The following is a 26387-nucleotide window of genomic DNA, read 5'->3' on the forward strand; positions in this document are numbered from 1 at the left end:
AACATGGAATACTTTGCCACACAAAGAAAAACGTTTGTACAATAAATCAGTTGCTCAAACGTCCAAACAGACCTTCTTCTCCCTTAACTTGAAACTGTGAATCTTCGAAGTTTAGATACGTTCCCTATTGCCATTTTATTATAGGGGACCTCAATATCGTGCAGGACAGAGAGGCTAAAAACTCTTGAAAAAAGGACCAAAATATCGTCCTCCATCTAAAATAGATTGGAAGGAGTGTCGTCAAGTCACCAAAGATGCTCTTTCCTCGATTTGTAAAAAGTGGTGTAAACGGGAAAAGTCTGATAAAACATCTCTTGAATCTTATTTAAATAAATGTATGAATGTGATAGATAAGAGAATAACACATTCTAAAAATAATTTAGAAGTAAATAATAGAGTACATAATACACGTATTTCCAAAATAAGAAATAAACTTCAAGAACTTTCAAAGCGGTTTGTGTTTGTACAGGCCGACAAAGCAACCAACAATGTGGTGGTGGTATGCCGTAAATACTACACGGACGTTCTTAAGAATGAAATTTTAAATTCATCTACATTCAAGTCCATCCGCTCCACAGAGAGTCATATAGTAAACAAACATATCACAACTACATCAAAGCTTTACGGCTTCTTCTGAACATTTGAAGGTCCCTACTATGTATTGGCTACCTAAACTACACACAAAACCATTTAAATATCGTTTCATCCTGGCCTCTAGAAAGTGTTCTACAGCTAATCTTCAGTGCTTTTAACAAGTTCATTAACTACTATTAAAGTGCTTATCATAAACTATTGTAATGAAATATATGACCATAGTGGAATAAACTATTTTTGGAGTGTAAAAAATTCTTTGGATGTTTTAGATTAATTAAGTGCTTTTGATGGTCCTTTTAATTGTGTGGACAGTTTTGATTTGTCTACTCTTTACACTACACTTCCACACTATCTAATCAAACCAAAGTTTCGTTTGGTAAATCTGAATGCAAATATATTTGCTGCAGCTCATTCTCTGATGAGAAAGGTAAATATGCTAGATATCCTTACTGGAGGTGTGATGAGATGATTGAAGCTGTTAATTTTCTCCTGGATAATATTTATGTACATGTTTGAAACAAAGTTTATCGGGTTGTAGGTATCCCTATGGGCACTAATTGTGGCTCTTTAATAACAGACTTATTTTTGTATTGTCACGAATCACAGTTTATGACTAAATTCAGAAAAGAACCGTCGAAATAACATTTAATTGATCAATTCAACAACACTTATCGTTACCTTGATGATCTTTTTCGTAAAATAATCAAGAATTTTTCAATATACTGCTGAAATTAACCCCAAGGAACTTACTTTAAATTAATCAAATTTAAACGGTAATAACTTCCTTTCGTAGATTTAGATGTTTCGGTTTTAAACGGGAAACTCCAAACTAAAATGTACGACAAAAGGGACGATTTTTCGTAACCTATTGTTAATTTTTCCATTTTTAGATGGTGATGTTGCTTTGGCACCATCTTACGGTGTTTATATTCAGCTCGTTCGCAATGCCCGTGGTTGTTGTGTCTTTTTTTATTTAAAAGAACGTAATCTATGTATTACTGGTAAATCATTAAACCAGGGATATCGTCACCATAACTTACTTAAAACCTTTACTAAATCTTTCCATTGATACATGTATAAAGATTTGGTTTGGAAGTTTGGTTATTTCAAACGGGATAGCACACCCTCATTTTTACGGAAATGTTGTTTACCGTGCCCGGAAATTTAGAATTGATCATTGTAAACTGATCGCTCCTTTAAATAAACTTATTATAAAAGGTTACCAATTCAACACTGGAAAAAGATCATTGAATATTGTTTTTATTGGTATAAATATTGATTTTGTTAACAGTAAATTAAAAGCAAACTAAATATTACTAGTATGTTATATACATATACACATTTATGGATCTACAATCTGTCGATACCTGGATCTTGGCATTGCACACAATCATGTTTTTCTCTGACTGTTTGTGACGTCTTTACACTAAATCCATTGTCCAACTGATGAGTTAAGCCTTTTTCAACTGATTTTTATAGTTCGTTCTTATGTTGTACTGTTAAACAACTGTCCCAGGTAAGGGGAGGGTTGTGATCCCGCTAATATGTTTAAATCCGCCACATTATGTATTTAATGCCTGTCCCAAGTCAGGAACCTGTGATTCAGTGGTTGTCCTTTGTTAAATATGTGTTAAATATTTGTTTTACGTTCATTTTTTTTTCATTTTTTTTTAAATAAATAAGGTCATTAGTTTTGTCTTTTGAATTGTTTTACATTGTCATTTCGGTACCTTTTGTAGCTGACTTTGACCTGACCGCAAAAACGTCTGACTCAGTATTCAAACAAAAATAAAAGATTTACCTGTTGTCTGTTGTGCGGCACCAATGGATTCGTTACACTTAAACAGCAATTGTATATTCGCTCGCATTTTAAGTTTCCACCTTCACAAGGAATAAGTCCACCAACCGCAATTTTGTTACTGTACTTTTTAAAAACTTTCTCATCAAATACTCGTTGGAATTCTAGTCCACCAAGTTTGAACAAAGAGACAGACAATTCATTTGCGTTTTGATTTATCAATGGAGTTACATAATGAACAATGACATCAACCTAAAATAAATTACTATGTGTTTGTTAAACGTTCATTAAGCTTTTGTCTAGCAGCTGATAGCAAGATCTTTGATACCGGCTACGTTACAGACTTTTGTATATGTAGAAAAGTCCTATCAGGTAAACACAGTTTCCTTCCCTTGCATTGGTGGAACATATATTTTGTCTATCGTTATAAATGTCAAATCATAATTCGTGTAATTCAACTTCGTACTTAAAAGGCGTTTTAACCTTTTTGATTCGAGCGTTTATTGTCGACAAAACGCGCGTCAGGCGTACAAAAATGTAATCCCAGTATCTATGTTTAATCTTTTTTAAATGATACACAATAGATCGTAGTGCTGATAAACGATCACTTATTTTTTTTTATTGAAAATGTTTTGTACTACTCTCTAATAGTCTTTAAATGGGAATAACAGTACAATGTACAATGTACAAGATTGTTCTTTGTTTTCTAAAGTATTTAATTTTGCACTTGTTGTTCAACTTTAATACTAAAATTATTGCAGATTTTCAGACTTCATTAAATATATCACAACCCTAGACATAACTGTGTCTAGCTTAGATGTCTTGTCTTTAATTGCCATTCTCTTTGTATTAGTAAACATAATGCATAACAGGATAAAACTTTAGAAATAAAATATTAATTATTTTGTTACGAACATCAAAATTTTCAATATCTCCATGGCACAGTTTTACAGATAAATATTTCACTGAGATATCTTTAAATTTCTGTAGAACGACTGGAACTCCTGTTACTGAAAAAGAATATGTAAACTTATCTGAATATTGTTTTAATGGTTCTGTATTTTCAGAGAAGAATAGTTTAGATAATTTACAAGTATCATTAACAGTTTTTACTGCAGGTTAATATTTGAAGTCATATGGATCTTCAAATAAAAAACAATTGATACATATGTTTTTTTTTATAACTAAATGGCTAGTTTTTATTATAAATCTTATGTACATACATATTATTCTGAAGAAAATTCTTTAATTTGTTCAGATTTAATACAAATTTACTTTTTTCAATTATTGGCTTTCCAGACAACTATTTTCCGCAATGGTTTCTGTATGCAGTTACCTCAGCATGACATTTCTGGTAAAAATTCGGTGATTGCAATGCGCAAATTTAAAAAGGAAACCAAATTGGCAGAGAGAGTAAACATCGCTCCGTCATCAAAATAAACTATATCTTATTGTACATGCTATACACGTGCTTACCTTATTGTTTACAAAGGGGACTATTGGTAAACGTCGACCATTTATTAGCTGTCAGAACAACAGTGACCGAGTGGAATATTTTTGACGATAAGACGAAAGGGTGCGTAGAAAATGATACAATCGTGCACAGAAGACAACGTTTATGATAAATGCATGCACTGGTTAAGAATTGGAATAAATTTGTTCACCAGTCAGTCGGTTCATAAGTCTTTCACGCTATTTTAGCTTATTGTTCAACTGGATGATACAATGTTTCATGCTTATCTTGTTCCATTCTTACCTTTGATTGTACGAGCAGCCTCTTCAAACTCCTGAAAAAGACTTATATCATTGATCAACTTTGTGATCCTTAATATACAATACAGTTTTCTTTGAAGAAACAATAGATTAATGAAACAAACATGATATATTTCTATATCTAGTCACAAAGACTTGTAAGTTTAGTTAATGTCTTAAATGATAACATTCGTGAATACACATCTGTAAAACAAAAACAGAAATAATACAATATAACCATTTCTATAGTATAAAAAAATAAGTGTCACACTCGAAGTCCGGAGACTCTAAAATAATGAAGAATCGACTTTAAAAAAGTGCTATGCTAAGTATCGTCACATTAAAGAACCAGTTGTCTATCTCCATATTAATCAAATGTATTGTGAAAGCAAAATCCGTGTTTGCTTACATATTATAAATTTCTTAAGATACATTTTTCTTTGACACTGATATTTCGTACTTTGTAATAAATCACTCTGATTCAAACAAAACAAATCTTTGAAAAATGTAAAATAACAAAAATACTGAACTCAGAGGAATATCGATGATGTTCTCCCCACTAAAAAGTTCGAAATTTGGTGACAATGTTGAACGCCTTTTTCCTATCGAACTTGTGCTAAAGGATACATTGAAACAACCAAGTCTTTCTTTTATCTCGACTAACATCTAGAAATTGACTATGAGTTTTATTTTCTAAATAATACTTAACCATTTAGTTACTTGTTTGTCATCTGCAATTGATAACAGTACACATCTACGTTAAATGAACATTATTAGTTATCAAAGATCCAAGGATTATAATTTAATACGACAGACGCGTTTCGTCTACAAAAGAACCATCAGTAACGCTCAGGTCAAAATAGTTATAAAGCCAACCAAGTACAAAGTTGAAGAGCATTAAGAACCAAAAATTCCCAAAAATTGTGCCAAATACGGCTAAGGTAGTCTATTCCTGGGATAAGAAAATCCTTAGTTTTTCGAAAAATTCAAAGTTAATTACATAAACATCTATTAAACAATTTTGATAAAAAATTTTGCAAATAAAAATTGAGATTCGAGAGTTAAGATAATTAAATATAGATCATCTCATCAGTTTACATTTGATTATTGACTTTTTCCACACACTTTTCTTCGTTTAAATATCATGAATATATTACATATTGTGTGAAGGCCTCTCCTGCTTTTCGTACATGATTATTAGTTGATGGATTTGTTGGTTGCAAAATTGGTTGCATAAATTCGAGTTACAAACTATTAAAAGAGATTGCTTTATAAAGTAGGTTGATTTATTGATTGATGTTACTTTTGCAAATTATCAACTTTGTCAAAGTTTACAAATGAATTGAACGGCTTGGTTCAGGTGCTTGATTGGCTGACTAATGGATTTGTAGTTTCTTAACGTTTGACGACGCATGTTTCACCGAGATGAATACATTACTTGGTTTTCACTGTGACGTCCATTGACAAACATCTAAGTACAAAGTTTGTTTTCAAACTTGAATGATAAATTTACCGTCTTTGAAATAGAGAGTCAACACGTATTGTGATCATGGTATTTCTAGAAAAAAAAGCAAAGCAATGATCCAACACCCTTTCGTGTCCCCCTCCAAAAAATATTTTATCATTTCCCTTTACAACTTTCAATTAAAATATTGAAGGATTAAAAAAAACTCAAAAGTGATATCCTTTGATATTCCTTTATGTATCAACTTGTCAGTTGACTAAGAAAATTGGAGTGACTTTCATTCACTACTAGTCTGCTTATGTGATTTTAAGATCATTCTTTTTGTTGAATGTTATAAACTTTGAAAAATTGTATGGTTGGAATGTATCAACTATAAAATACAATCTTTTGAGATGATCCCTTTACTAAATGTCTCTACTCTATAGACGTTCGACCTTCAGTCGGCAGTTGAACACAGTTATCTAAAATACAATTTGTATGTAAAAACTTTATTTACACGACATTAAAATTGTTCAAGTCCCTAATGTTAATGAAAACACAGGTTTTTTTCGAGTGATTTGTAATAAAAGTTACGAAAATTTGCGCAACCCCATACCATACAAATGTCTCTTGTAAAAACAACGTTATAAGTTGTCGTAACGAATCAACTTTTACCAAAGGAGTAGTTCCGGTATATTTCAGTTGATACAATTATTTTTATATGAAAGATTTTAACTGATTTAGTCATTACAAACGGTCCGATTCAAGCTTAAATATGAAAAATCTATCAAATATGCCAAAAAATGTCACTTTTCAGATAGTTTTTGTCAAAAATGAAAGTGGCCGCATCCGTGCTCATGCTCAACCGTGATATGTTGTGTATTATCATCAAATACAACTTACATTTCAATATTAAGAATGAACACAAATGCGGCCACTTTCATTTAAAACGGAACCGTCTAAAATTTAACTAAAATGCTACAATTGTGAAGATTTCAGTATTTTAGCAAAACTTAATGATGCTAGTACCCGATATATGTGCATTGTATTGTCAAAAACAGCCCATTTTTATGTAGCAGAAGCATTCTACTTTCCAATAAATATCTAAAAGTTTACATTTTAACAATTTTTTAAAACTGCTTTATTTTGAGACCAAAAAGGGTCTTACTGGACCTACTCCTTTTCTCATATAGTTTGGGCCTAATTCTTGCATGACGCGCTATTCTCGTATCACACTGCATGAATTGTGATGCGACAGAGGGATACGTAAAATGCGTTTATCAGATTAACCTATTAAGCATTAGGGGACAATATTACGACATTATATTTTCAATTCATTAGATATCTTTAAAGGTTGATATTATGTAAACGTTTTTCTTGACAATAAACGCTTATCTGTGTGCGTAAATTAAATTATCCATCAACATTTAAAATTCTCAATTTGATAGATATGTCAACGTAACAGTTATCCGTTAACAAAAACAAAAACTAACATTAAAACTGACGTAATACAGTAATATGTTGACGTTAATCACTGAAAAAATAATAAGGATACCAAGATCTACCCTGCTAGTCCTATTGACATATTTCTGACTGAAAATACAAACCTAACGAACATTCATTTTTGGTTACCTTGATAATGTTGTATTCGTGTTTGTCAATGATAATCCGTATATCAGTCAAGGTAGTATTGTAGTTTTCTTTGATGAACTCTTTGAGGAAAAGGTACTGAGAACACACCAAAGCGCGTATACTTAGATTTGATAGTTTCCCTTCAGGCAAACTATAACAAGTTGGAATTGCAATAGACGTGATTCCCTTTTTTGATGCTTCAGTTAAACAATTATGCAAGTAATGTCTTTGAGCCTGCAAAAATAAATGTAAGCTCTTTTTAAGTCTTGATATGATAATTTATTTATTTTTGGTGAGTGGCTTTACACTAGCCTTCAGTAATTGTGAGTACTCCAGGGTATTTTTTTTTCTTTCGTCTGTATGTAAGTTAATTTTTTGTTGTTCGTCGTGACAGTCAGATGAGTGACGTAATTTCCAAACGTCTCTTTTTAAGTGATTATGATCCATGTATCGTCATAACGTTCCAATCCCGTATCGCCGCATTTTGTTCATTCGTTACCTGAACTGTTCAGTTATTTCAGAATAATTTCGGGAATTCAATATTCAAGAAATACTTTCGTCAGTACTATAGTTGCCTACTTCGGAAGAGTGAATGGTAATGCTTTTCAACAACTTTCTATATAAAAAGGAATAAAAGATAAAAGGACGATTACATATATTTTTTGAAATACTTCATCTATAAAATTATATAAGTTTCTGACAGTGTGTAGTTTAATCTTTTTACTGCTGTTGGTCTTTTTTTCTTGTGGCCATGACATTTTGTTTTCATTTTTCGCGTCGACGAACACTTATTTCTTTCTTGTGTTTAATATCTTCTTCTCCTTTTTCAAATCAACATAATATTTTTGTTGAAAAGAACTATGTGTACACTATTTATTTGTTTTACAGTTTGATTTAGAAAAAATACCGACATAGCTGGATAATTCAATTAATTATCTAATTACTAACACAATTCTATATTAATATTCTTGTATTTGTTATAAAATACATCAAATGACCAAGTTACAAACATGATCTTGAACAGCCACACTTTTTTAGAATAAAAAGAGGAACGAAAGATACCAGAGGGACAGTCAAACTCATAAATCGAAAATAAACTGACAACGCCATGGCAAAAAATGAAAAAGACAAACAGACAAACAATAGAACACACGACAAAACACAGAAAACTAAAGAATAAACAACACGAACCCCACCAAAAACCAGGGGTGATCGCAGGTGCTCCGGAAGGGTACGCAGATCCGGCTTCAAATATGGCACCCGTCATGTTGCTTATGAGATAACAAATCCGGTAAATAGTCTTATTAGGTAGGTCACATTTATGAAAGGGAAGGGGATTGTAGTTACGACGTAATAAAATCATGATAGAAAATGCAAGCACGGGAATATCGTAATAATTGGGAGAGATATATACCGTATGCAGGTGCTTCTTGAATTTTGCTACTTAGGAATGGAAAGTTCACAATTGTGACGTCTGTATTTTTAGAATTAACCTGTGGGTTCGTGTTGCTTATTCTCTAGTTTTCTATGTTGTGTAATGTGTACTAATGTTTGTCTGTTTGTCTTTTTCATTTTTAGCCATGACGTTGTCAGTTTATTTTCGATTTATGAGTTTGACTGCCCCTCTGGTATCTTTTGTCCCTCTTTTGTGCAACTGAGATCACCCCCAGTTTTTGGTGGGGTTCGTGTTGCTAAGTCTTTAGTTTCCTATGTTGTTTATTGTGTACTAACAATTTTCTGTTTGTCTTTTTCATTTTCAGCCATGGCGTTGTCAGTTTATTTTCGATTAATGCGTTTGACTGTTCCTCTGGTATCTTTTGTCCCCCTTTTGTGGCGTTGACCGAATCGTGTGAAAGACAGTTCGTGGTTCTGTTGTGTTGTTTTTTGTACTGTCCTATTTTGTTTTCCGTGTTCGTTTTTATTCAGCTGTTAACATGTCGGAATGTACTTTTTTATTGTTTATTTGTATATTTCTCTGTTCTTGCATTTATTTGTACTGTATTCCTGTCATGTAATGGTGTTATATTAAACATTGGCAAAAAGGGGCGAGTTTTGGCTTGCCACAAAACAGGTTCAACTTACCATGTTTTCTTTTAAAAAAAAGTTGATGTTTCCCTCTGTTTCAGTTTGAAACCCGGATTTGTTTCTGTCTCAATCGTTATCTGACTTTCGAACAGCGGTATACTACTGTTGTCTTTATTTATATTTGTTTGTTTTTTTTAATCATTATAGGTTTATGCCGGAATAACTATGAAGGCAACTTAAACGCCCATCTTTAGTCGGCACAAACAACGAACTACCATCAATATTTGAACTTATATGGGTTTAACTAAATGAAACGTTCTGTAATTGAAGACGTAATTATTTAAAGGGTTTTCTTATTTCAATTACTAACATAAATGTAAAACAGAATACCTGTTGAATGTTTTTGTCGTTTAATCCATCATCAAGAGCACAAAGCAAAATAGATTTGCATCTCAGGTTCTCAACAGTTGTGACAACTATAGTACCATGTTGGACTCCATTCGGATAATGTTTTGTCACCTCAATTTGCAAGGTTTTGCCAATAAGTCTGCTTATATTCTTCGAAATGTACCTCTCTGACAAATTTAGTGCTGGATTAGTTATGACAGCTACAGCTTCGACCTTTTAATAACAACACCAGATTCCATTTAATCACATTAAAATGATTCATCTACCTTCATCAAAACACGAATGCCGAAGATTTATTTCACCGGTGTGAATATTTATAACATTCGCATTTGAAACAAACAAGAATGTGTCCACAGTACACAGATGCCCCACTCGCACTATCATTTTCTATGTTCAGTGGACCGTGAAATTCGGATAAAAAATAATTTGAAATTTAAATTAGAAAGATCATATCATAGGAAACCTGTGTAATAAGTTTCAAGTTGATTCGACTTCACCTTCATCAAAAACTACCTAGACCAAAAACTGTGACCTGAAGCGGGACAGACGGACGAACGGATAAACGAACGGACGGACGAGCGAATTGACGCACAGACCAGAAAACATAATGCCCCTCTACTATCGTAGGTGCGGCATAAAAAGTAAATTGGTTTATATTCCAACTCTTTTTGAAAGACTCGCAGCTGATTCGAATGAAAACAAGAAATCACCGTGAAAACCTGATGTTGTTAAAAGCGTAAACTTCAAAACCGTAACTAAATCACCATTTTTGCCACGACATTTAATTTTGTAAAAAAAAACTTTATAATTTGCAGACAACCATAATGCTTGGACATTACTCAAAGAATTTATGTGTACTGAAAAACATAAAACTCAATATATATTAATGGTATTTGAAATAATAGCATAATCTACCTAAATTGAACTATGCCTGAGGGAGGAAGTTTGAACCATAATCATAATTTTGTTTCAGTTTCATGAATATGACGGTTTTAAAAGAATTTGTTTCTATATTTTGACAGATATGACATGTACCTATGATTCGAGTGATTTTTATTTTTTTAAGTTTAAACTTTTCAAAAATTACAATTATCTTGAAAGTAACAATCCATTTACACAAACTAGAAGTAATGACTGATACAGTGTAAAATTCATGATAAGTGAAAAGTGTGTTTCCATATAGATGCTAAAAAGCATGATCAACATCTCACAAAGTATTTTTTCCAAACCAGTGATAGGGGCTCACTAGTTTTTAATGTAAGGGGAGATGCTGAATGCCTATCAGTTGTTATAAGATGACGAATAACACAAAAGGCGTTCATTACTTAAACGGATGATAACTACTAACGAGGCTCATATCTTTGTTTTAAATATATCTCTACCTTTACATAGTTTATCTTGTATTCATCGTGAGTTAAGGTGGCTCGGGTGTCTTCCGCCATCTTCAATTTTGAAGAAGCAGATAACTTTGGTCTAGATATTTGATGAATTTTTTTTTATAATAGAAAGTGTTATGAATTTACCTATTTTGATATGTAGCAAGAAAACAAGTTCGGTGACCCTATTTTTTCCTATCTGAAAGCCTGATATTAGAGCAATCTTCTCACATTTATCTTTAAGTTCTGATAGTACGTTTTTTTATCACTCAAAATTTGATTTTCGATGCATAATCTATACAAAATCTGTCAATTTTGAACAACCTGTAGCGTGAAACAAAGTCCGGTGACCCATACTTTTTAGTACAGTTTTGAAAAAAAAATCATGATAAATACTTCATTTTAACAAGTTATCAAAACATTCTATCAATTTTAATTAAGACGCCCTAGCCACCTTAAATATTTCAGGTTTAAAATATTACTATAGGTAGATCACAAATTTTCAAAAGAACTTACCTTCTCGTTGAACAGGGTTCCTTCTTTGATCGATATTGTTGTTTTGTTGACTGTTAAACTACTTTTTACAATACCTGTAAAATAAATGACAAGGCTTTGTCGATTTATGCAGGGGAAACATATCATGTTATTGTATTATCCATTTGAACTCGTTACATTTTTTTATTTAAGTACATGACACTATCCTTTTAGATTTCATTTAGTCATAGACAACGAGATTAATATGTTGCTCCGTAAAGCCTGGCAGTCGAACTAGCAATTCTATTAAGCCCTAAAACACGTGCATATAGTATAAACATAAATCCTACTTTGCAATACAGCATATAGTCGAAACGTAATCTTTTATCTGTGTTGATAGAGATTCTCCACAAATGGCACCTGTATTTCAAAAAAATATATTAACGGTTTGATAGTAATAATAGCACTAGAATAACTTAGTTCAGGAATAGGGCTACGATAATATATGTTTAAACTTTGTAACCTGTATGCCATCCGTAAACATTTAAAAAGATGTCTTCAACATTGATTAAACAAAAATCAAGTACCCATTATCAAGTAAATTACATAGGCTAACCTTACCCAAAAATATCGTATCATGGGTTATTTCGTGTCGTTCATTTTTAAATCAAAAAGAGAAATCTCGTACTATCATGTATGTGAATGCACTTTTAAAAATCTTAATCATATCAACCACATTTTATATAACATCATTTGATCTTAAATTTATAAGACATTTTTTTTAAATAGCTATCATGTAATAGGATTCATAAATTTATATAATACATTACAAAATGCAATAAATCTTAAAGGAGCAGAATAATATCGTCGCTGGGCTTCTAAAATGTCGTATATGACTTTTTTGGCTAAAATACTTTTTGACACCAATGGTCTGGGCGGGAAGAAATCTTTGGTATCACAAAATAGCATACAGTTAGACCTATCAAAATGTGTGAAATAAGACATATTACAAAATTGCCAATGTCAGTTGTTTGTAAAGTTTGCTTCCAAAATGTGGTATGAAAACTTGAAAATCGTTGTAGAATGGCTTTGGGAACAAAATAATTGTACATTTCTTTATTTCTATGAAAATAATTTAAGTTCATGGATAATCAAGAAATGTCAACGTTTTTATTTCACTGCTATTTACAAAAATGTTCAGGTTCACATACGACATTTTGGAAGCATGCATTTTGCCAAAATTTTCAAAGCCTGTTTGTGAGAAAAAAAATTTCTTGAAAAATTTGTAATTTACAACATTTTAGAAGCCCAGCGACGATATGGTATAATTTGAATTGATAAATATCTTGTCAGAACAAGGCGACATTTACAATTTGATTAATAATACAAAATGTAATATGTCAGTTGTACCGATAACTAAATAAAGCAATTGTTATTGTTCCATTTATTATGATTATGATGGACATTGCACTTTAAAAAAAAATGTAATTGAAAGTTCAGATCATTTATTGATATTACCTTCCAAGATCTCAAGTTTTATAGGTTTACTATTACCGATTCCTACGTCATTCGAAGCACAACAAATATAACTTCCAATATCAGTCATGGAAACTGATTTTATGGTTAGCGACGGTTTTTCTGGTGTACTGCCTGATTTCCCTGGACTTTTTGAATTTATAGAATAGCTTGTTTCCGTCGTGTGTTTCATCCAAATCACACTGACTATATCTTTTATTGAATGAATTGTGCATTGCAGAGTTACAGACTGTCCAAGTTCTACCTTGTAATTTGGAAAACGTATCTCTACGTCAGGAATATCAGAATCTGCTGTTTCATCTATTTATAATAAAAAGGTAGAATTCATATAAATGTTCTAGGTTATTAAGCAATAAATGAATGTTTCTTTCCTTGTTTTTGACGTTTTGTAAATTATCCGGAATCCTCTAGTGTTTTCCACATACATATAGTGCAAATAAAAACTCTGCCTGCTAACCTCTACACTACTTTCAAAAAATTATGACATATAGTTTAAGGGGCCAAATTTGAAAATCCCATAATATCTGTGTTATTTCTTCATAGATTTTAAAAACGATTAACGTTGCGAATGTTAAATGTATTTAAAATATAAAAAGCATCCTCTTCTGCCAAATTTTCATTTAAGAATTGAATGCTTCTTTTTGTAATTTTATTGGAGTGTAAAAGTGTTGACTGAAGTACATTTTGTATGAAGCGCGGAAGCGCTTCATTCTAAAAATGTGCGCACGGTCAACGCTTTTACAACCCTATAAAGTTACAAAAAGAGGCATTCAATACTTATAATTACATTTTTTAGCTATGATCATGAAAACACGAATTTTATATATTTTTTTATGTAATTCGCCTGTGCACTTTATTGTTTGACCACGTGTTAACATGAATGAAAATTTGTATTGAGCAATGCAACTGCTTACGGAATAACACGTGATGTGCAGTTAGCCAATCACAATAAAGTATTAGAATGAAACATAGATCTAATGTAATTATTTGGTGATATCTCGATAAGCAGGACTCAGACCGTTCAATATTTATGTTTATTTTGACTTCTGTATTTCCACTTTAAATATACATTTTTTTACTATCAGTTTATAACCGTCATTTTTTTTTTTTGAAACAGAGGAACGAACATCTGAAATATTTTTTGTTGAAATGATTGCGTTTTCTTAGAGAGAAGTACCAAAAACGCATACTAGTAAATAACTAAAAAAGATATAATAGCCTAAATTCAAGATTTCGTTGATTTTTATGAAAAACATCTTCTGTTTCTAGATATTATAAAAAATGGATTTCTATAGTTTGTTTTTATGTTGTGCTTACACCACTGTCCCAAGTTAGGGGAGGTTATGCCTTCAAACCAGTTTAACACATTTTATATTTGTCTATATCCGATACATTCCTATTTAAAAACTGTTTGACATAAATTTAACCTTGGTTTTAAAAAAAAAGATCTCGTATGATTGTGCATGGGACAACTCTTGACAAGAGACCAAATCACAGGGAAACTAATAACTATAGGTTACCGTACGGCCTTCAACAATGAACAAATCGTATATTGCATAGTCAGTTATAAAAGGTCCCGAAATAACAAGTGTAAAATAATTCAAACGAGAAAAAATAGATTAAATAGTGAAAGGGAGTCAAACCAATGTATAGAATTTTACCTAAGCTTCACACAAACTACATGTAGCAAAATTCTGCTAAAAAAATGATCATGGAAACCAGCTTTGAAAGTTGTACCCCAGCCGTTTTGTTTACAAATGACTCATTATTGGTATTTGATTAAAAGGGCTTACTGGTTTTGATTGTTTCACAGTTCGTCTTTTAAAATTTGTGACAAGATGTAATGATAGCTTCACTTGTGAGTCTTTTTTAGACAAATCACGCGACTGGCGTAAATAATTTCGATACATTTTGATAATGTGTTGTCAGTTGATGGTGTCCATGAAGCATATTCTAATTTTTAATCTGAATTTGTTCACATAATCGACAATCAAATATCAATAAAAAGGAAGGTCAATAGTATGACATGGATCCTTTATGAGTAAAGTTATCAAAATGAGAATTCACATCAAATAATGTATTTGTACAAGAATCTTCAAAACAAAAGTGATAGTAACAGATAGCTGTACATAACACAAAAAAAATATTGTTTCAATAACTAAAAATACCTCAATTATAACATACCCTTATGAAAGGAATACTGGTGATCAAAAATCAACAACAGGTAATTCCTCTTTAAACCATTTGTATCATATAAGTCCAGTCAAACTAAGATTTAACCTCAAATTAATTGCAACAGAAAATGTTTTAGTTCTAATCTATAGCATTGTGCCATTTATAAACAAAGAAAAAAGTCCTATAAAATCTAACTTGAGGAAAACTCAAAATCAGCATTTTTAATTTCCTATGTAATTAACATTGGAAGGGGAGATAACTCCGCAAAAATGAGTCTTTTTTGGTCAGTTTTTGGTTGATTTTCTTAAAATTTTTGTAAAGAATGATACTTTGATGGGATTATAAGTTTGTATTTGACTAAGTTATATAATCTTCTACTCATGAAATGTACAAAATCGAAGTGTTATGGGTAGTTTTATTTTTTTCGTGCATTTTGCATTAAATAAATTGCAAATTTAAAGCTTTGTGACCATTTTGAAAAAATAATGTGAAAATTTGGTATTGTTTATATCTGTATATTATATTTTTTAGCATCTTACTTATCTAAAGGAACTTTAAACTACGAAAGAAGAATACATGGTTAATTATTTTTATTAAATTTGAGATTTTTAACCTTGACATGTTGGAAAATTTAATAAATAGTCAACTAACAAATTACGAAATCTAGATTATAGCTTGATAAAAGATATGAAAAAACCGTTAGAGTTGTTTTTTATACTCTAAAGACCGCTAACAAATCAAGAATTATTACATTCTGATGAATAGAAGCGGTACAGTTATAATTTGTATCAATTTTTATTGATATTTTTGCCTTTTTTGCAAGAATTATCTCCCTTTTCAATGCGAATCTCCATAGGAATTTTAAATGGGGATTTTTTTAGTCTTCCGCACGTAAGATTTTATGGGACTTTTTTCTGTGTATATTTGGGGTATAATGCTAAAGATTAAAACTTAAAAATCTTCTGTTGCAAATACTTTCAGGTTTGGGTAAAATTTATGCTAGATTGACTGGACTATATAGAAGCATTAAATCAAACAATGACATGAAAATGATAAAAAAAAAAATTAAATGATTCTTAAGATACATCAGAAATTTTCAATATTTTTTTCTTAAATGCAGCTATAGGAGAAAAAAACAAAAATAGAAAGAATCAACATAGTATGACAATAATTGAAGGCAATAAACTGAATATGATCAATTTTTTTACGGACGATTTGTGAGTTATACAAAGGTATAGTTTAAAAGAAGAAGAGCTAAGGGGAATGACAATAGTTCACAAAACATGGAATAACAAGTTATTATATTTCCTAAATATTTCTAATAAATCAATCAAAGGTTCAATTATTTAAGATAACCTAGAAGCAGCTCAGATATCCCCACTGTTCAAATATCACTCTCTAAATTGAGGTTGGGACGACAAACGCCAAGTAATGAGTAAAACTCACTTGCCCTTTGCGCCAGGTGAGCTAAAATTAACATATCCAAGTGAAATTCAAAACAGAAATTTCTTATCAAATGGCAAAATTCAAAGCTCAAACACATCAAATAAACTCATCAAAAATACCAGGATTAAATTTTAAATAATACGCAAGACGCGCGTTTCGTTTACAAAAGACTAACTAGTGACGCTCGAATAAAAAAAAGTTAAACAAAAAGAGGCCAAATATAGAACAAAGTTGAAGAGCATTGAGGACCAAACGTCTTAAAGGTTTTGCCAAATACAGCTAAGGTAATCCATTTCTGAGGTAGAAAAGCCAACACGAAGGGGAAAAATGTACAAAAAAGTGCCATTATTGTTATGCTAATACAAACACTAGTATAGTAATTATGATAAAGATACGAAGGTTAGGCGTTTAGAAACTGATATTTTAAGTCAAATAAATTGGTTTCTTGTAAATTTAGCGAAGGCTTATCCTACCAATTTCAAGCTATAAGCATTAAGACAATAAAAATCAAAACCAAGGAGTAAACAAAGACTCAAAAAACAAAGGACATTTACATCAACAGTTATAAATAATAAATAAGAAACAACACGAACTCCACTAAAAACCGAGTGTGAAATCAGGTGCTCCGGAAGGGTAACCATTTTCTGCACCGTATACGGCACTCGTCGTGTTATTTCTTAGTTCAGTTCGGTTATGATGGAAGGTTATTATGACTGGATATGATTTCAGACACACTTTTGTCATAATGCCCTATCAGCTTATGATGGCGACCGTAAAATTTCATGAGTGATGACCTTAATTTGATTGATTCATAGCCCTGTCATATCAACTTTTAAGAAAGCTGTATTCCTCGTTCAACAAAATCAACGTACTTTGATCTAGCTCTAGGGTAACGTATCAATTGAGATACATATACTCCATATGCTGGTCCAGTTGGGATGTTGCTACACAGAAATGGATAGTTGACTATGCTAATTAAAATCATCGCGCATAAATGTTGGTATTCAACCTACCATCAGTAGTCATTTCGAGAAAAAGGTCTAAATATGAAGCAGATTTATCTGTTTCGGTAGTATTTTTAATTGCAAGTTCACTTGGATACATTAAATGTAAGTGATCACTGAATCTATTATTATTAAGAGACAGTACATCATCAATATACCGAAAGGAGAAATTAAAAGACTGGCTAATTTCTTTTCTCCTTTCTGTACAAGCCCTGCTTTATAGGAATACAAAAACAAATCTGCAAGTAGAGGAGTGGAATTGGTACCATTGGGATTCCAATAGTCTGTTGGAAGACCAAACCTCCAAATTCAACAAATATGTTGTCAATTAAAAAGTCCAGCATGGCAGTAATATTCTCTTCGGTGTATTTTCCGCCCAAAATTAGATATTTAAAACGTCTAGTGCCCTTTTTGTTAAAGAAACATAAGCTGACGAGTTCTTTCAGTCGAGCTTTAAGTTTCGTTTGTGGAATAGTGGTATAAAGAGTTGAAAAATCAAAGGTTTTTAATGTTGGTACAATGTTTTAATGATTGCGATTGTAAATTCACCAATAACTCTTTTGAATTTTTCAGTATCGACATCTGATTAACACCACTTCTTGAATATGCCGTTTCGGAATATTGTTTACGTCGTTCTTTGACTGCAGTGAGTATGGCAGTAAGAACTTTAGAAAGGGGTTTATTGGAACACTTGGATGAACCTGCACTATATCTTTCCTTATAAGGATTCTTGTGAAGCTTAGGAATCCAATATAAGGATGGAAGATCCTTGTCTTCATCCTTTGGATTAACACCAAAGGAGATTAGAACCGATTTATTGTTTTCCAGAATCTCCTGCTTCGTAAGCGTACTTAGTAAATATGTAGGATTTCCAAGTGTGTTATTTATCACGAGTTCCTTAATCAGGCAGTCAATGTAGTGTTTCTTGCAAACAAAAACAATATTGTTTGAGGCTTTGTTAGCTGGAACGACAACATATTTATCATGGAGACTAGACAACTCCTTTATGACCTGAGGGTCTTTAAAGATGGAAGCAGTTTTGGTGCTCATTGACCCTTTAAGCTTACTTACTCTTATCTGAATCAATGACCTCACTGATTTTATCCACTCCGAATGAGTGTCAACCTCAACCTTTTCTCTTTTTGCCCAGTCTTTTGCATAACCCTCAACAGAATACATTAGTAGTTTTGCCTCCAATTGATTGGCGGCTGTGGCGCCCTGTATTTCGAACCCTTGGACAAAAGTTGTCTCAACTTGTAGTAATTGACTATGTTTAGGTCTCCAGAAATTACATGGCCAGCATGATTATACACGAAATGGGAATGTGAACAGGCACAATAAGGTTGTTTAGCTTTGAGGTCATCAATATTTAGATTCTGTAACACTTTTTTGTGATTGAAAATTCTAAATGCAACAGGGTTGGTGTAGCAATACGATACTATAGAAGAGTAAACAAAAACATACCCATGATAATTTGACATACAACTTAACGGGATACTAGCTAAGAGATATAGAAAGATGTGAAATATCATTAATTTTGTTTTGTTCTATCAATGAATAATGACAGTGTAAAAATGAAATAATAATTGTTTGTTTGCAACCAATTGGGTTTAGTTTTCAAACTTATGTCAAGAAAGGCAAAGTATAATTTGCTATTTATTATTCACTTGCAAATGAATGCTTCCCCCTCATTGAATCCGTATTCCTGTTAACTGCAATTGAAGCAATCATAAAGAGGCACACCGTTTGCTTGTTGTTCGATTCAATCTCCAACAACTCATTCAAATTATAACGATTATTGGCATATATATAAAAACTACAAATGAAATCAAACAGATCTAGAAAAATTAAATTGCACGAGTTCGCTATCTGTTTATGTTTTGTTCATGTTTACTTCGAGTGATGTGAACGTTGGCAGTCATTTGAAGACCTCGGTCGTTAATAAGATGCCGTCTAGAATATGCACGAAAAATTGATTCTTATTATCGAGTTTGTGCATCGTAAATGGATTATGTAAGATTTTTTATAATAAGAATATACGTTTGGCATGTTATATATCAAATATGGAAATTTAAGTCAGATCGGTGAACATGAACTTAACAGCTAATGCCCCTCTAAACGGAAATCATGTGAAGAAAATATTAAACCATTTGAAAAACTATAGATTCGGACTGAAACTTAAACAATCACTATCTAAAAATATGTAAAGTGACAATTAGATATTCTAAAACAAAATTGTAAATATTTAAACTGGCTAGACAGGTTAACAAAAACAGTATAGCATTCATTCTTCCTTTTGAAATTTTACTATTGTGTAGTTTTTAAGCAGACATTATACTTTTAAAATGGAAAAAAAATAAGAAAGAGCTCTTAGATTCATATTTATGACGACTATGGTAGGTCATACGAAAACCTCTAAAAAAAGTCAAGATTGCTTTCTTTAAAAAATGAAAGGAATTAAATAAATTGCAATAGAAAAACAATTATCTACATAATGTAATTGATACAAAAATCAGATGTAAAAATGTAGGTCACAGAAAACAGTAGAATATCCAAGTATTACAACTACCAATTACGGTTTCAGATTGTTTAGCTAGTATCAAATGCTACACACATCTAGAATGAGCAGCATTACTATCGTAGAATTCAAAATTGGTACAAACATGGGATTCAAAAGCAGCTCATACAAGTGCATTTTGTCTTATATACTTTATCTATACGTCATTTGTGAGTTTCTTTGTTGAAACTGTTATCTATTTTTTATAGTGATTAAGATTATCTTACAATGCTAACTGTTGTACCTTATTTTTGAAGTTTTCCCGTTCATGTGTGTTTGTTTCGCTCAGACAATGTTGTCATTATAATGGAATTCAATGCGACTGTCATGCAAGTGAGATGTTTAATCGTCCATTTTCTAAACAAGGAAAGGCATGTACCATGTCAGGAATATGGCAGCTGTTTTCCATTCGTTAAATGTATTTGAGATTTTTATTTGAATTTTTTATAAAGGACTTTCCGTTTTAAATTTCACTTACAGTTCGGTATTTTTGTTAGTCTATTTTTAAATTGTAATTTAAAAATAGGAAATGACCATGCAATTACTTACTAAAAACTTATCAGTAAGTGTGCATGTCATAGTATTTAATGTAATACAAACAACTCGGACGGTTATATTGTAGAACTCAATCTGAATAGAGAATTTGTATTGATTTAGTTATGAATATATCTCAGTTAATTCAATATTATAAATGAATGAACAGTTAAATAACGACTTTTTATAGCAAGAAAACGTGTACGGTGTGTCCATTCTATAAAATATTTTGGTTTAAACGGCATGATATAAACTACAGTTCAGCAGAGAAGTTAATATTTTATAGTTTTTAATTTCGACCCCCATCTGCCGTAAGTGTATATAGATATTCGTTTTTATATAGCCTTTTAACTTTATTCTAAAATAAATAAATTTGGTGTATTTACTGTCTTCTGATTGGTTAAAGGAATTAGCTTTATTTTCAATATTATCAATTTTTATGGCGACACGCCCATTTAACGTTGTGTATTCATACGCAAACATCTGTGTACGTTCTTATTCGTATTAATATACATCTTTGAGCCTTATTTTTGATAGAAATTTATTTATGATGAATGGTAATAATTTATTTTGAATTTATTGAACCATAAAATTAATTTTTGACTCTTCACATTTAATATTCAATGTGAAGAGTCAAAAATTAATTTTATGGTTCAATAAATTCAAAATAAATAACAGCCATTCATTTAGTATCATAAAAGGAAAATCGAAATTACAACGTTCAAAATTCAAAACATATTTAGAATATTTAATTCTTTAAGTGTACAAAAATGAACTAACAAATAATTTTAAAGAAAGCTGAATGAACGATAAAGAAATTATATATGAAAATGGTTAGAAATGTATGTGTATTTGAAATTCAGTTTCATCTGAGAAAACAATTATCTTCAAATAACGTTATCTGGTAGGTTGACAAACCTGATACAACTGTAACCTCAATAGCATCGCCTCGTCCAACGCCTGCCTCATTTTCGGCAAAACACTCATATACTCCTTCATCCGTTTGTCTAATGTTATCCAGGACCAACGATGGGTTGTCAATAGTGATTCCATTAAATCCTTTTGAGCTGTGATGTATAGTTTTTGGGTTGCCTTCTGTGTTTTTTGTCCAATAAATTCGGCTTATAGAAGACGATGAACGTACATCGCATGCAACTTCTATAGTGTTGCCGAGTTTTGAAGTACATCTTCTTTGCTTCATAGTTATAAGTGGGGAATCTTTAATCATAGTTATTGATAATAAATATATTGATGATAAAACTATTACTGAACTATTTACGTAAATTATTAATGTATTGCTGGATAAGTAAGGAGTGGGTACATTGTCTTGTTCACTTATACAGAAGATTACTTTCAAACAACACTGGGTTGTTTGTTTTAATGTTAGCTGTTTTATGCTTCTTGCAAATCTTAAGAGTTAAATCATTGTTTTTTATAGTTTGTTCGTATGTTTTGCTATTAAACCGCTGTTTTAGTTGAGGGAAGGCTGAGTGCTTACAAAAATGTTAACCTAGCTGCATACTTTTGTAGTGTACGAGGTCCAAGTCATGAGCTGGCCATTCAGTAGTTGTCATTGGTTGCTTTTTTTTTATTTGGTATATGTTGGTTTTTTTTTTAACTTAAATCATTACGTTTTAATTGATTCACTATTTGTCATATTAAAACTTTTTATTACTGACTATACGATAGTATTGCTAAAGGTCGAACGGGTGAACTTTTATTCAATTGTTGTCTAAGTTCATGATGTTTATTTTTTAACATAGTATGTCAAACATTGTTGATGAGTTAGCTGCAATCAAATGATCATTTTCCTTTGATTTGCATAGTATTTGTTAACAATTTTGATAATTCTAGTCAGTTAATTTGTACACCATAATACTAAATGAACTTATCAATGCTTTGCAAGTTTTACGATTCGTACATGTACAATATTAGTTCAATGCCAGAAAAATAAACAGTAAACATGCGTATTATTTTAATAATAATAGAAGACGGTTGGCACCAAACTGTATATAGATTGTTTTTTTAAATATCGAAAGAAACCATATAATAGTTACCTAATTGTTGTCTTACTTCATCGACCAAGTCTTTTCGATTGAAGCTGTCAAGTATGGCTATAAGATGATATATTAAATCTGGATTTTCTTTATTCTTCCTTATAAAGCGATTTAAACATTCTTTGATTTGAGCCGGTGTATTCTCTGGATACTGTTGTGAAATTTCCTCTAAATCTTCCTCTTTAACTGCGTCTAGTTTTATCATGATGTTTCTCCATTCATATCCTAGCTGTTGACTTATGCAAGTAATGGTTTCTTCAGGTATATAGTCTTTGTCTACATGTTTTTGGTAAAATTATTTCAAAAGAATTAGCATCCAATTCTGAATTTCTCTTATCATGACTATATCAGAAGTATTTTCTTAGCGATATCCGAAAAATATATTTTTCTTCAGACCAATTGTCAAGATTTATGGAAGTGTAAAATAAAAATACAAATATTTGCTTATATGCGGTAAAATATTGTTATCAGATAAACCAAATTTATAAAACCTATCGGGTTTTCTTTCCTTATTTACTAAACTAGAAGAAAAATTAGTAGGTTTTTTGTAAGTGTGTGTATTTCCTGTGTTTAGTTTGTCTCAAAGTGTATTACTAGCCCAGTAGTCAGCACTCTTGTGATGACATGAATTATCAGTGATAGTGTCATATTTATAATGTAACTGTTACATAATTATGTTATAACTTAATTGGTACGATATATTTGGTTTACAGTTTGATTTAGAAGAAACAACGACAAATCTAGATAAAACATATAATTATCTATTAAATTACTTCCATATAAATTTGATATTAATTAGTATTGTAATTTTCATTGTTATTGATAAATGCTATATGAGTTTTACAAACCTAATCTTGAATTCTATCCCAATTCTTTCCTATTTTGGTGATTTTTTTTAGAAATTCAAATGTGACGTCACTTTGTGCGTTTATCGCTTTGGCTAACTCGGCTGTGAATTTTTATGTGCTGGCTTAGGTTGTTTTATGTATCCGTTTTTATTCTGTAGTTAGTCACCTCTTCGGTTTTATCATGTATATCTATCATGTCTATCATATAGTCATTTAAAAATAAAATTATGTTTGCAAAAGTATGAAGTATTCTAAATAATAAGGATGTTCTTATCAAAGGCATAAAACCCTAACTGTATTAGGCACAGCTTTTTTGAACTTTTGGTCCTAAATGCTCTTCTACTTGTTTTAGCTTTCGAACTTTTTTCATTTGAGCGTCACTTTTTAGTCTTGTGTGGACGAAACGCGCGTTTGGTGTATTAAATTTTAAACCTGGTACCTTTTATTAGTTATTTATATTCGTGTGTTTCTCTGTCCTATATGTTCTCCCCTTTATTTGAATTGTAGTTCTGTCATGTATTGTTGTCATTTTAAGTTATATTTAGCATTGCCATAAAAGCGGAAGGTTTGGCATGCCACAAAACCAGGTTCAACCCACCTATTTTTTTTTAAATGTCCTGTACAGGGAAATGGCCATTGTTATATTATAGTTCGTGCCTGTGTGTGTTACATTTTAATGTTGAATTTCTGTTGTGTCGTAGTTCTCCTTTTATATTTGATGTGTTCCCCTCAGTTTAAGTTTGTAACCTGGATTTTTTTTTTAATCGATTTATGAATTTCGAACAGCGGTATACTTCTGTTGCCTTTCTTTATACACACTTTTCCGAAACACAAAATGCTTTTCGATCTCAGGAATGGAATACCTTATTTTTGAAAAAAAAAAACATTTAGAAATTTCGGGTCCTCCGTGTTCGTCATCAACGTCGTACTTTATTCGAACTGTTAAACTTTTTCTTAATTGAGCCTCACTGATGTGTCCATTGTAGACCAAACCGGCATCTGACGTGTCAATCCTGGTATCTATGATGTGTTTATTTGTGATGAAATATAAAGTTCTGTGGCTCTCGAATTTGCCCCAAACCCGCGCAATTTCAAAGCCGTGATGTTCTATACTTAACCGTATATGAAGGTACGATTGAAAGTTTAAAGTTTTAAAACAAAACACAAGATTTCAGACGTGTTCATGCATTTCCTGATCTTAAAAAGAGGGAATTAAACCCGGTTTTATATTTACATGTAGACAAACATTTCACTTGTATGACAGTCGTATATAATTCAAACTGGTTTTGTTAACTGTATCCAAACATAAAAGTAAAACTAATTTATTCTGTAGATATTTTCTATAATCATATAACCCTTTTTCCTGAATTTTGTAACATACTAAAAGCCCAACAAAATATCTTCTAAGATCTTACCATTTACTATCAAAGATATATCAATGCTAAATCCAGTCCCAGCAGAATTTTGTGCGCAGCATTTGTAGACACCTGCATCTGTAGTTTTTGATATTTCAATTTTCAGTGAGGGATCATCTATGCTGCACCTGATTCTTTGTGTCCTGAAGCTGAGTTGTGTGATCATTTCACCAGTTTTCTTAATCCAACAAACATTTTCTACCTCTGGATATGCAGTGACAAAAACTACTAGGGACACTGGAAAGCCACATCGCACTACATAGGTTACTGTTTCTACATCTATTTTTGGTTTTTCTGACAATTAAAGAAAAACATACAGTATAAAAACTATGTGTCTTGAAATGAATTACTCCTAAAAGTAAATTATATTATACTGCTTCCACAATAGCAAAGGGGTCGCTATTTTTCATGCATTTGTGTTCCCACAGGTATGACATGTATTAAGTAGTGTATTTTACTTTGATGTGTTTTAGTTTTTAATTTTTACCATTTTTCGTAAGGACTTTCCGTTTTAAAATTTTCTCTGAGTTCGGTAATTTTTGTCATTTTGTTTTTTTCTTACTCAAATATTGTAAAGGTAACCTGGTAACTAGGAGATAACTGCTTTCAATAAACCATTTCACATATTTTTCTGTTTCTATTTAGATATAGGAACTGCATATAAAAAGTTATATATGTTATATTTTGCGGTTTTTTTAATTAACCAGTAGTATCATGTTTATATACTTTTCTATTTTTAAAAGTATATACGACTCAATCCTTCACATTATTGTTTCAGGTACACTTGTCATCTTTGATAAATTTTGTTTTATCTTTTGAAAGCTTTGTATGACATTGAAAATTCATTGTCTATTTGAAGATAGTAGTCAACAGCCGTTTCCCATAGGATGTTCAAAGGACATAAATTAATTCAGAACATAAAAAACATTTAAATAAAACAATATAAAAATAAGGAGATGTTGTATGATTGCCAATCAGACAGCTATCCACCAAAGTTCAAATGAAATAAATGAAACCAACTGTATGCAACCGTATTCCATTTAACACACCAATACTCTATGGTCGGTAATAAATGGCCCCGATATGATTTTTTTTAATCAATTCAATAAAAACAATTTACGAAAAACAAATATTACAGATATAAACCAACGACAACCAGTCCACTGAACCACAGGCTCCTGACTGCAATTGGGACAAACACATAAAGAATGTGGCGGAGTAAAGTTTGTTTTTGAGCGCGCTCAACCCTCTACCTGACCAGAGACAGTGGAATAAAAACAACATAAGAACTGACTATAAAGTTCATATGAAA

General features: G+C 31.4%; 1 protein-coding gene across 1 annotated transcript; it reads right to left on the bottom strand.

The window, feature by feature from the left end:
• Positions 1-1821: 1821 nt before the first annotated feature.
• On the bottom strand, positions 1822-25489 carry LOC139527259 (peroxidasin homolog). The gene is made up of 11 exons (XM_071322635.1): positions 25076-25489; positions 22813-23088; positions 21674-21973; positions 13022-13339; positions 11546-11619; positions 9636-9866; positions 7221-7454; positions 4149-4179; positions 3308-3402; positions 2396-2644; positions 1822-1827 (listed from the first exon to the last, which is right to left on the bottom strand). The coding sequence occupies exons 1-11, from the start codon at positions 25239-25241 to the stop codon at positions 1822-1824; spliced, it is 1980 nt and encodes a 659-aa protein (XP_071178736.1). The 5' UTR covers positions 25242-25489.
• Positions 25490-26387: the final 898 nt, after the last annotated feature.

This window comes from Mytilus edulis, chromosome 1 (assembly GCF_963676685.1).
Source record: "Mytilus edulis chromosome 1, xbMytEdul2.2, whole genome shotgun sequence".
In the NCBI taxonomy this organism is placed as follows: domain Eukaryota; kingdom Metazoa; phylum Mollusca; class Bivalvia; order Mytilida; family Mytilidae; genus Mytilus; species Mytilus edulis.

Bases quoted from the DNA above. Each gene is read 5' to 3' on its own strand.
- LOC139527259 (XM_071322635.1), bottom strand. From the start codon at position 25,241: ATGATCACACAACTCAGCTTCAGGACACAAAGAATCAGGTGCAGCATA. The intron at 4,180-7,220 runs GTAACCAAAAAT...AGTCTTTTTCAG, and splicing joins ACGAATACAACATTATCAAG to GAGTTTGAAGAGGCTGCTCG. The intron at 2,645-3,307 runs GTTCGTAACAAA...AATTTATTTTAG, and splicing joins GAGATATTGAAAATTTTGAT to GTTGATGTCATTGTTCATTA.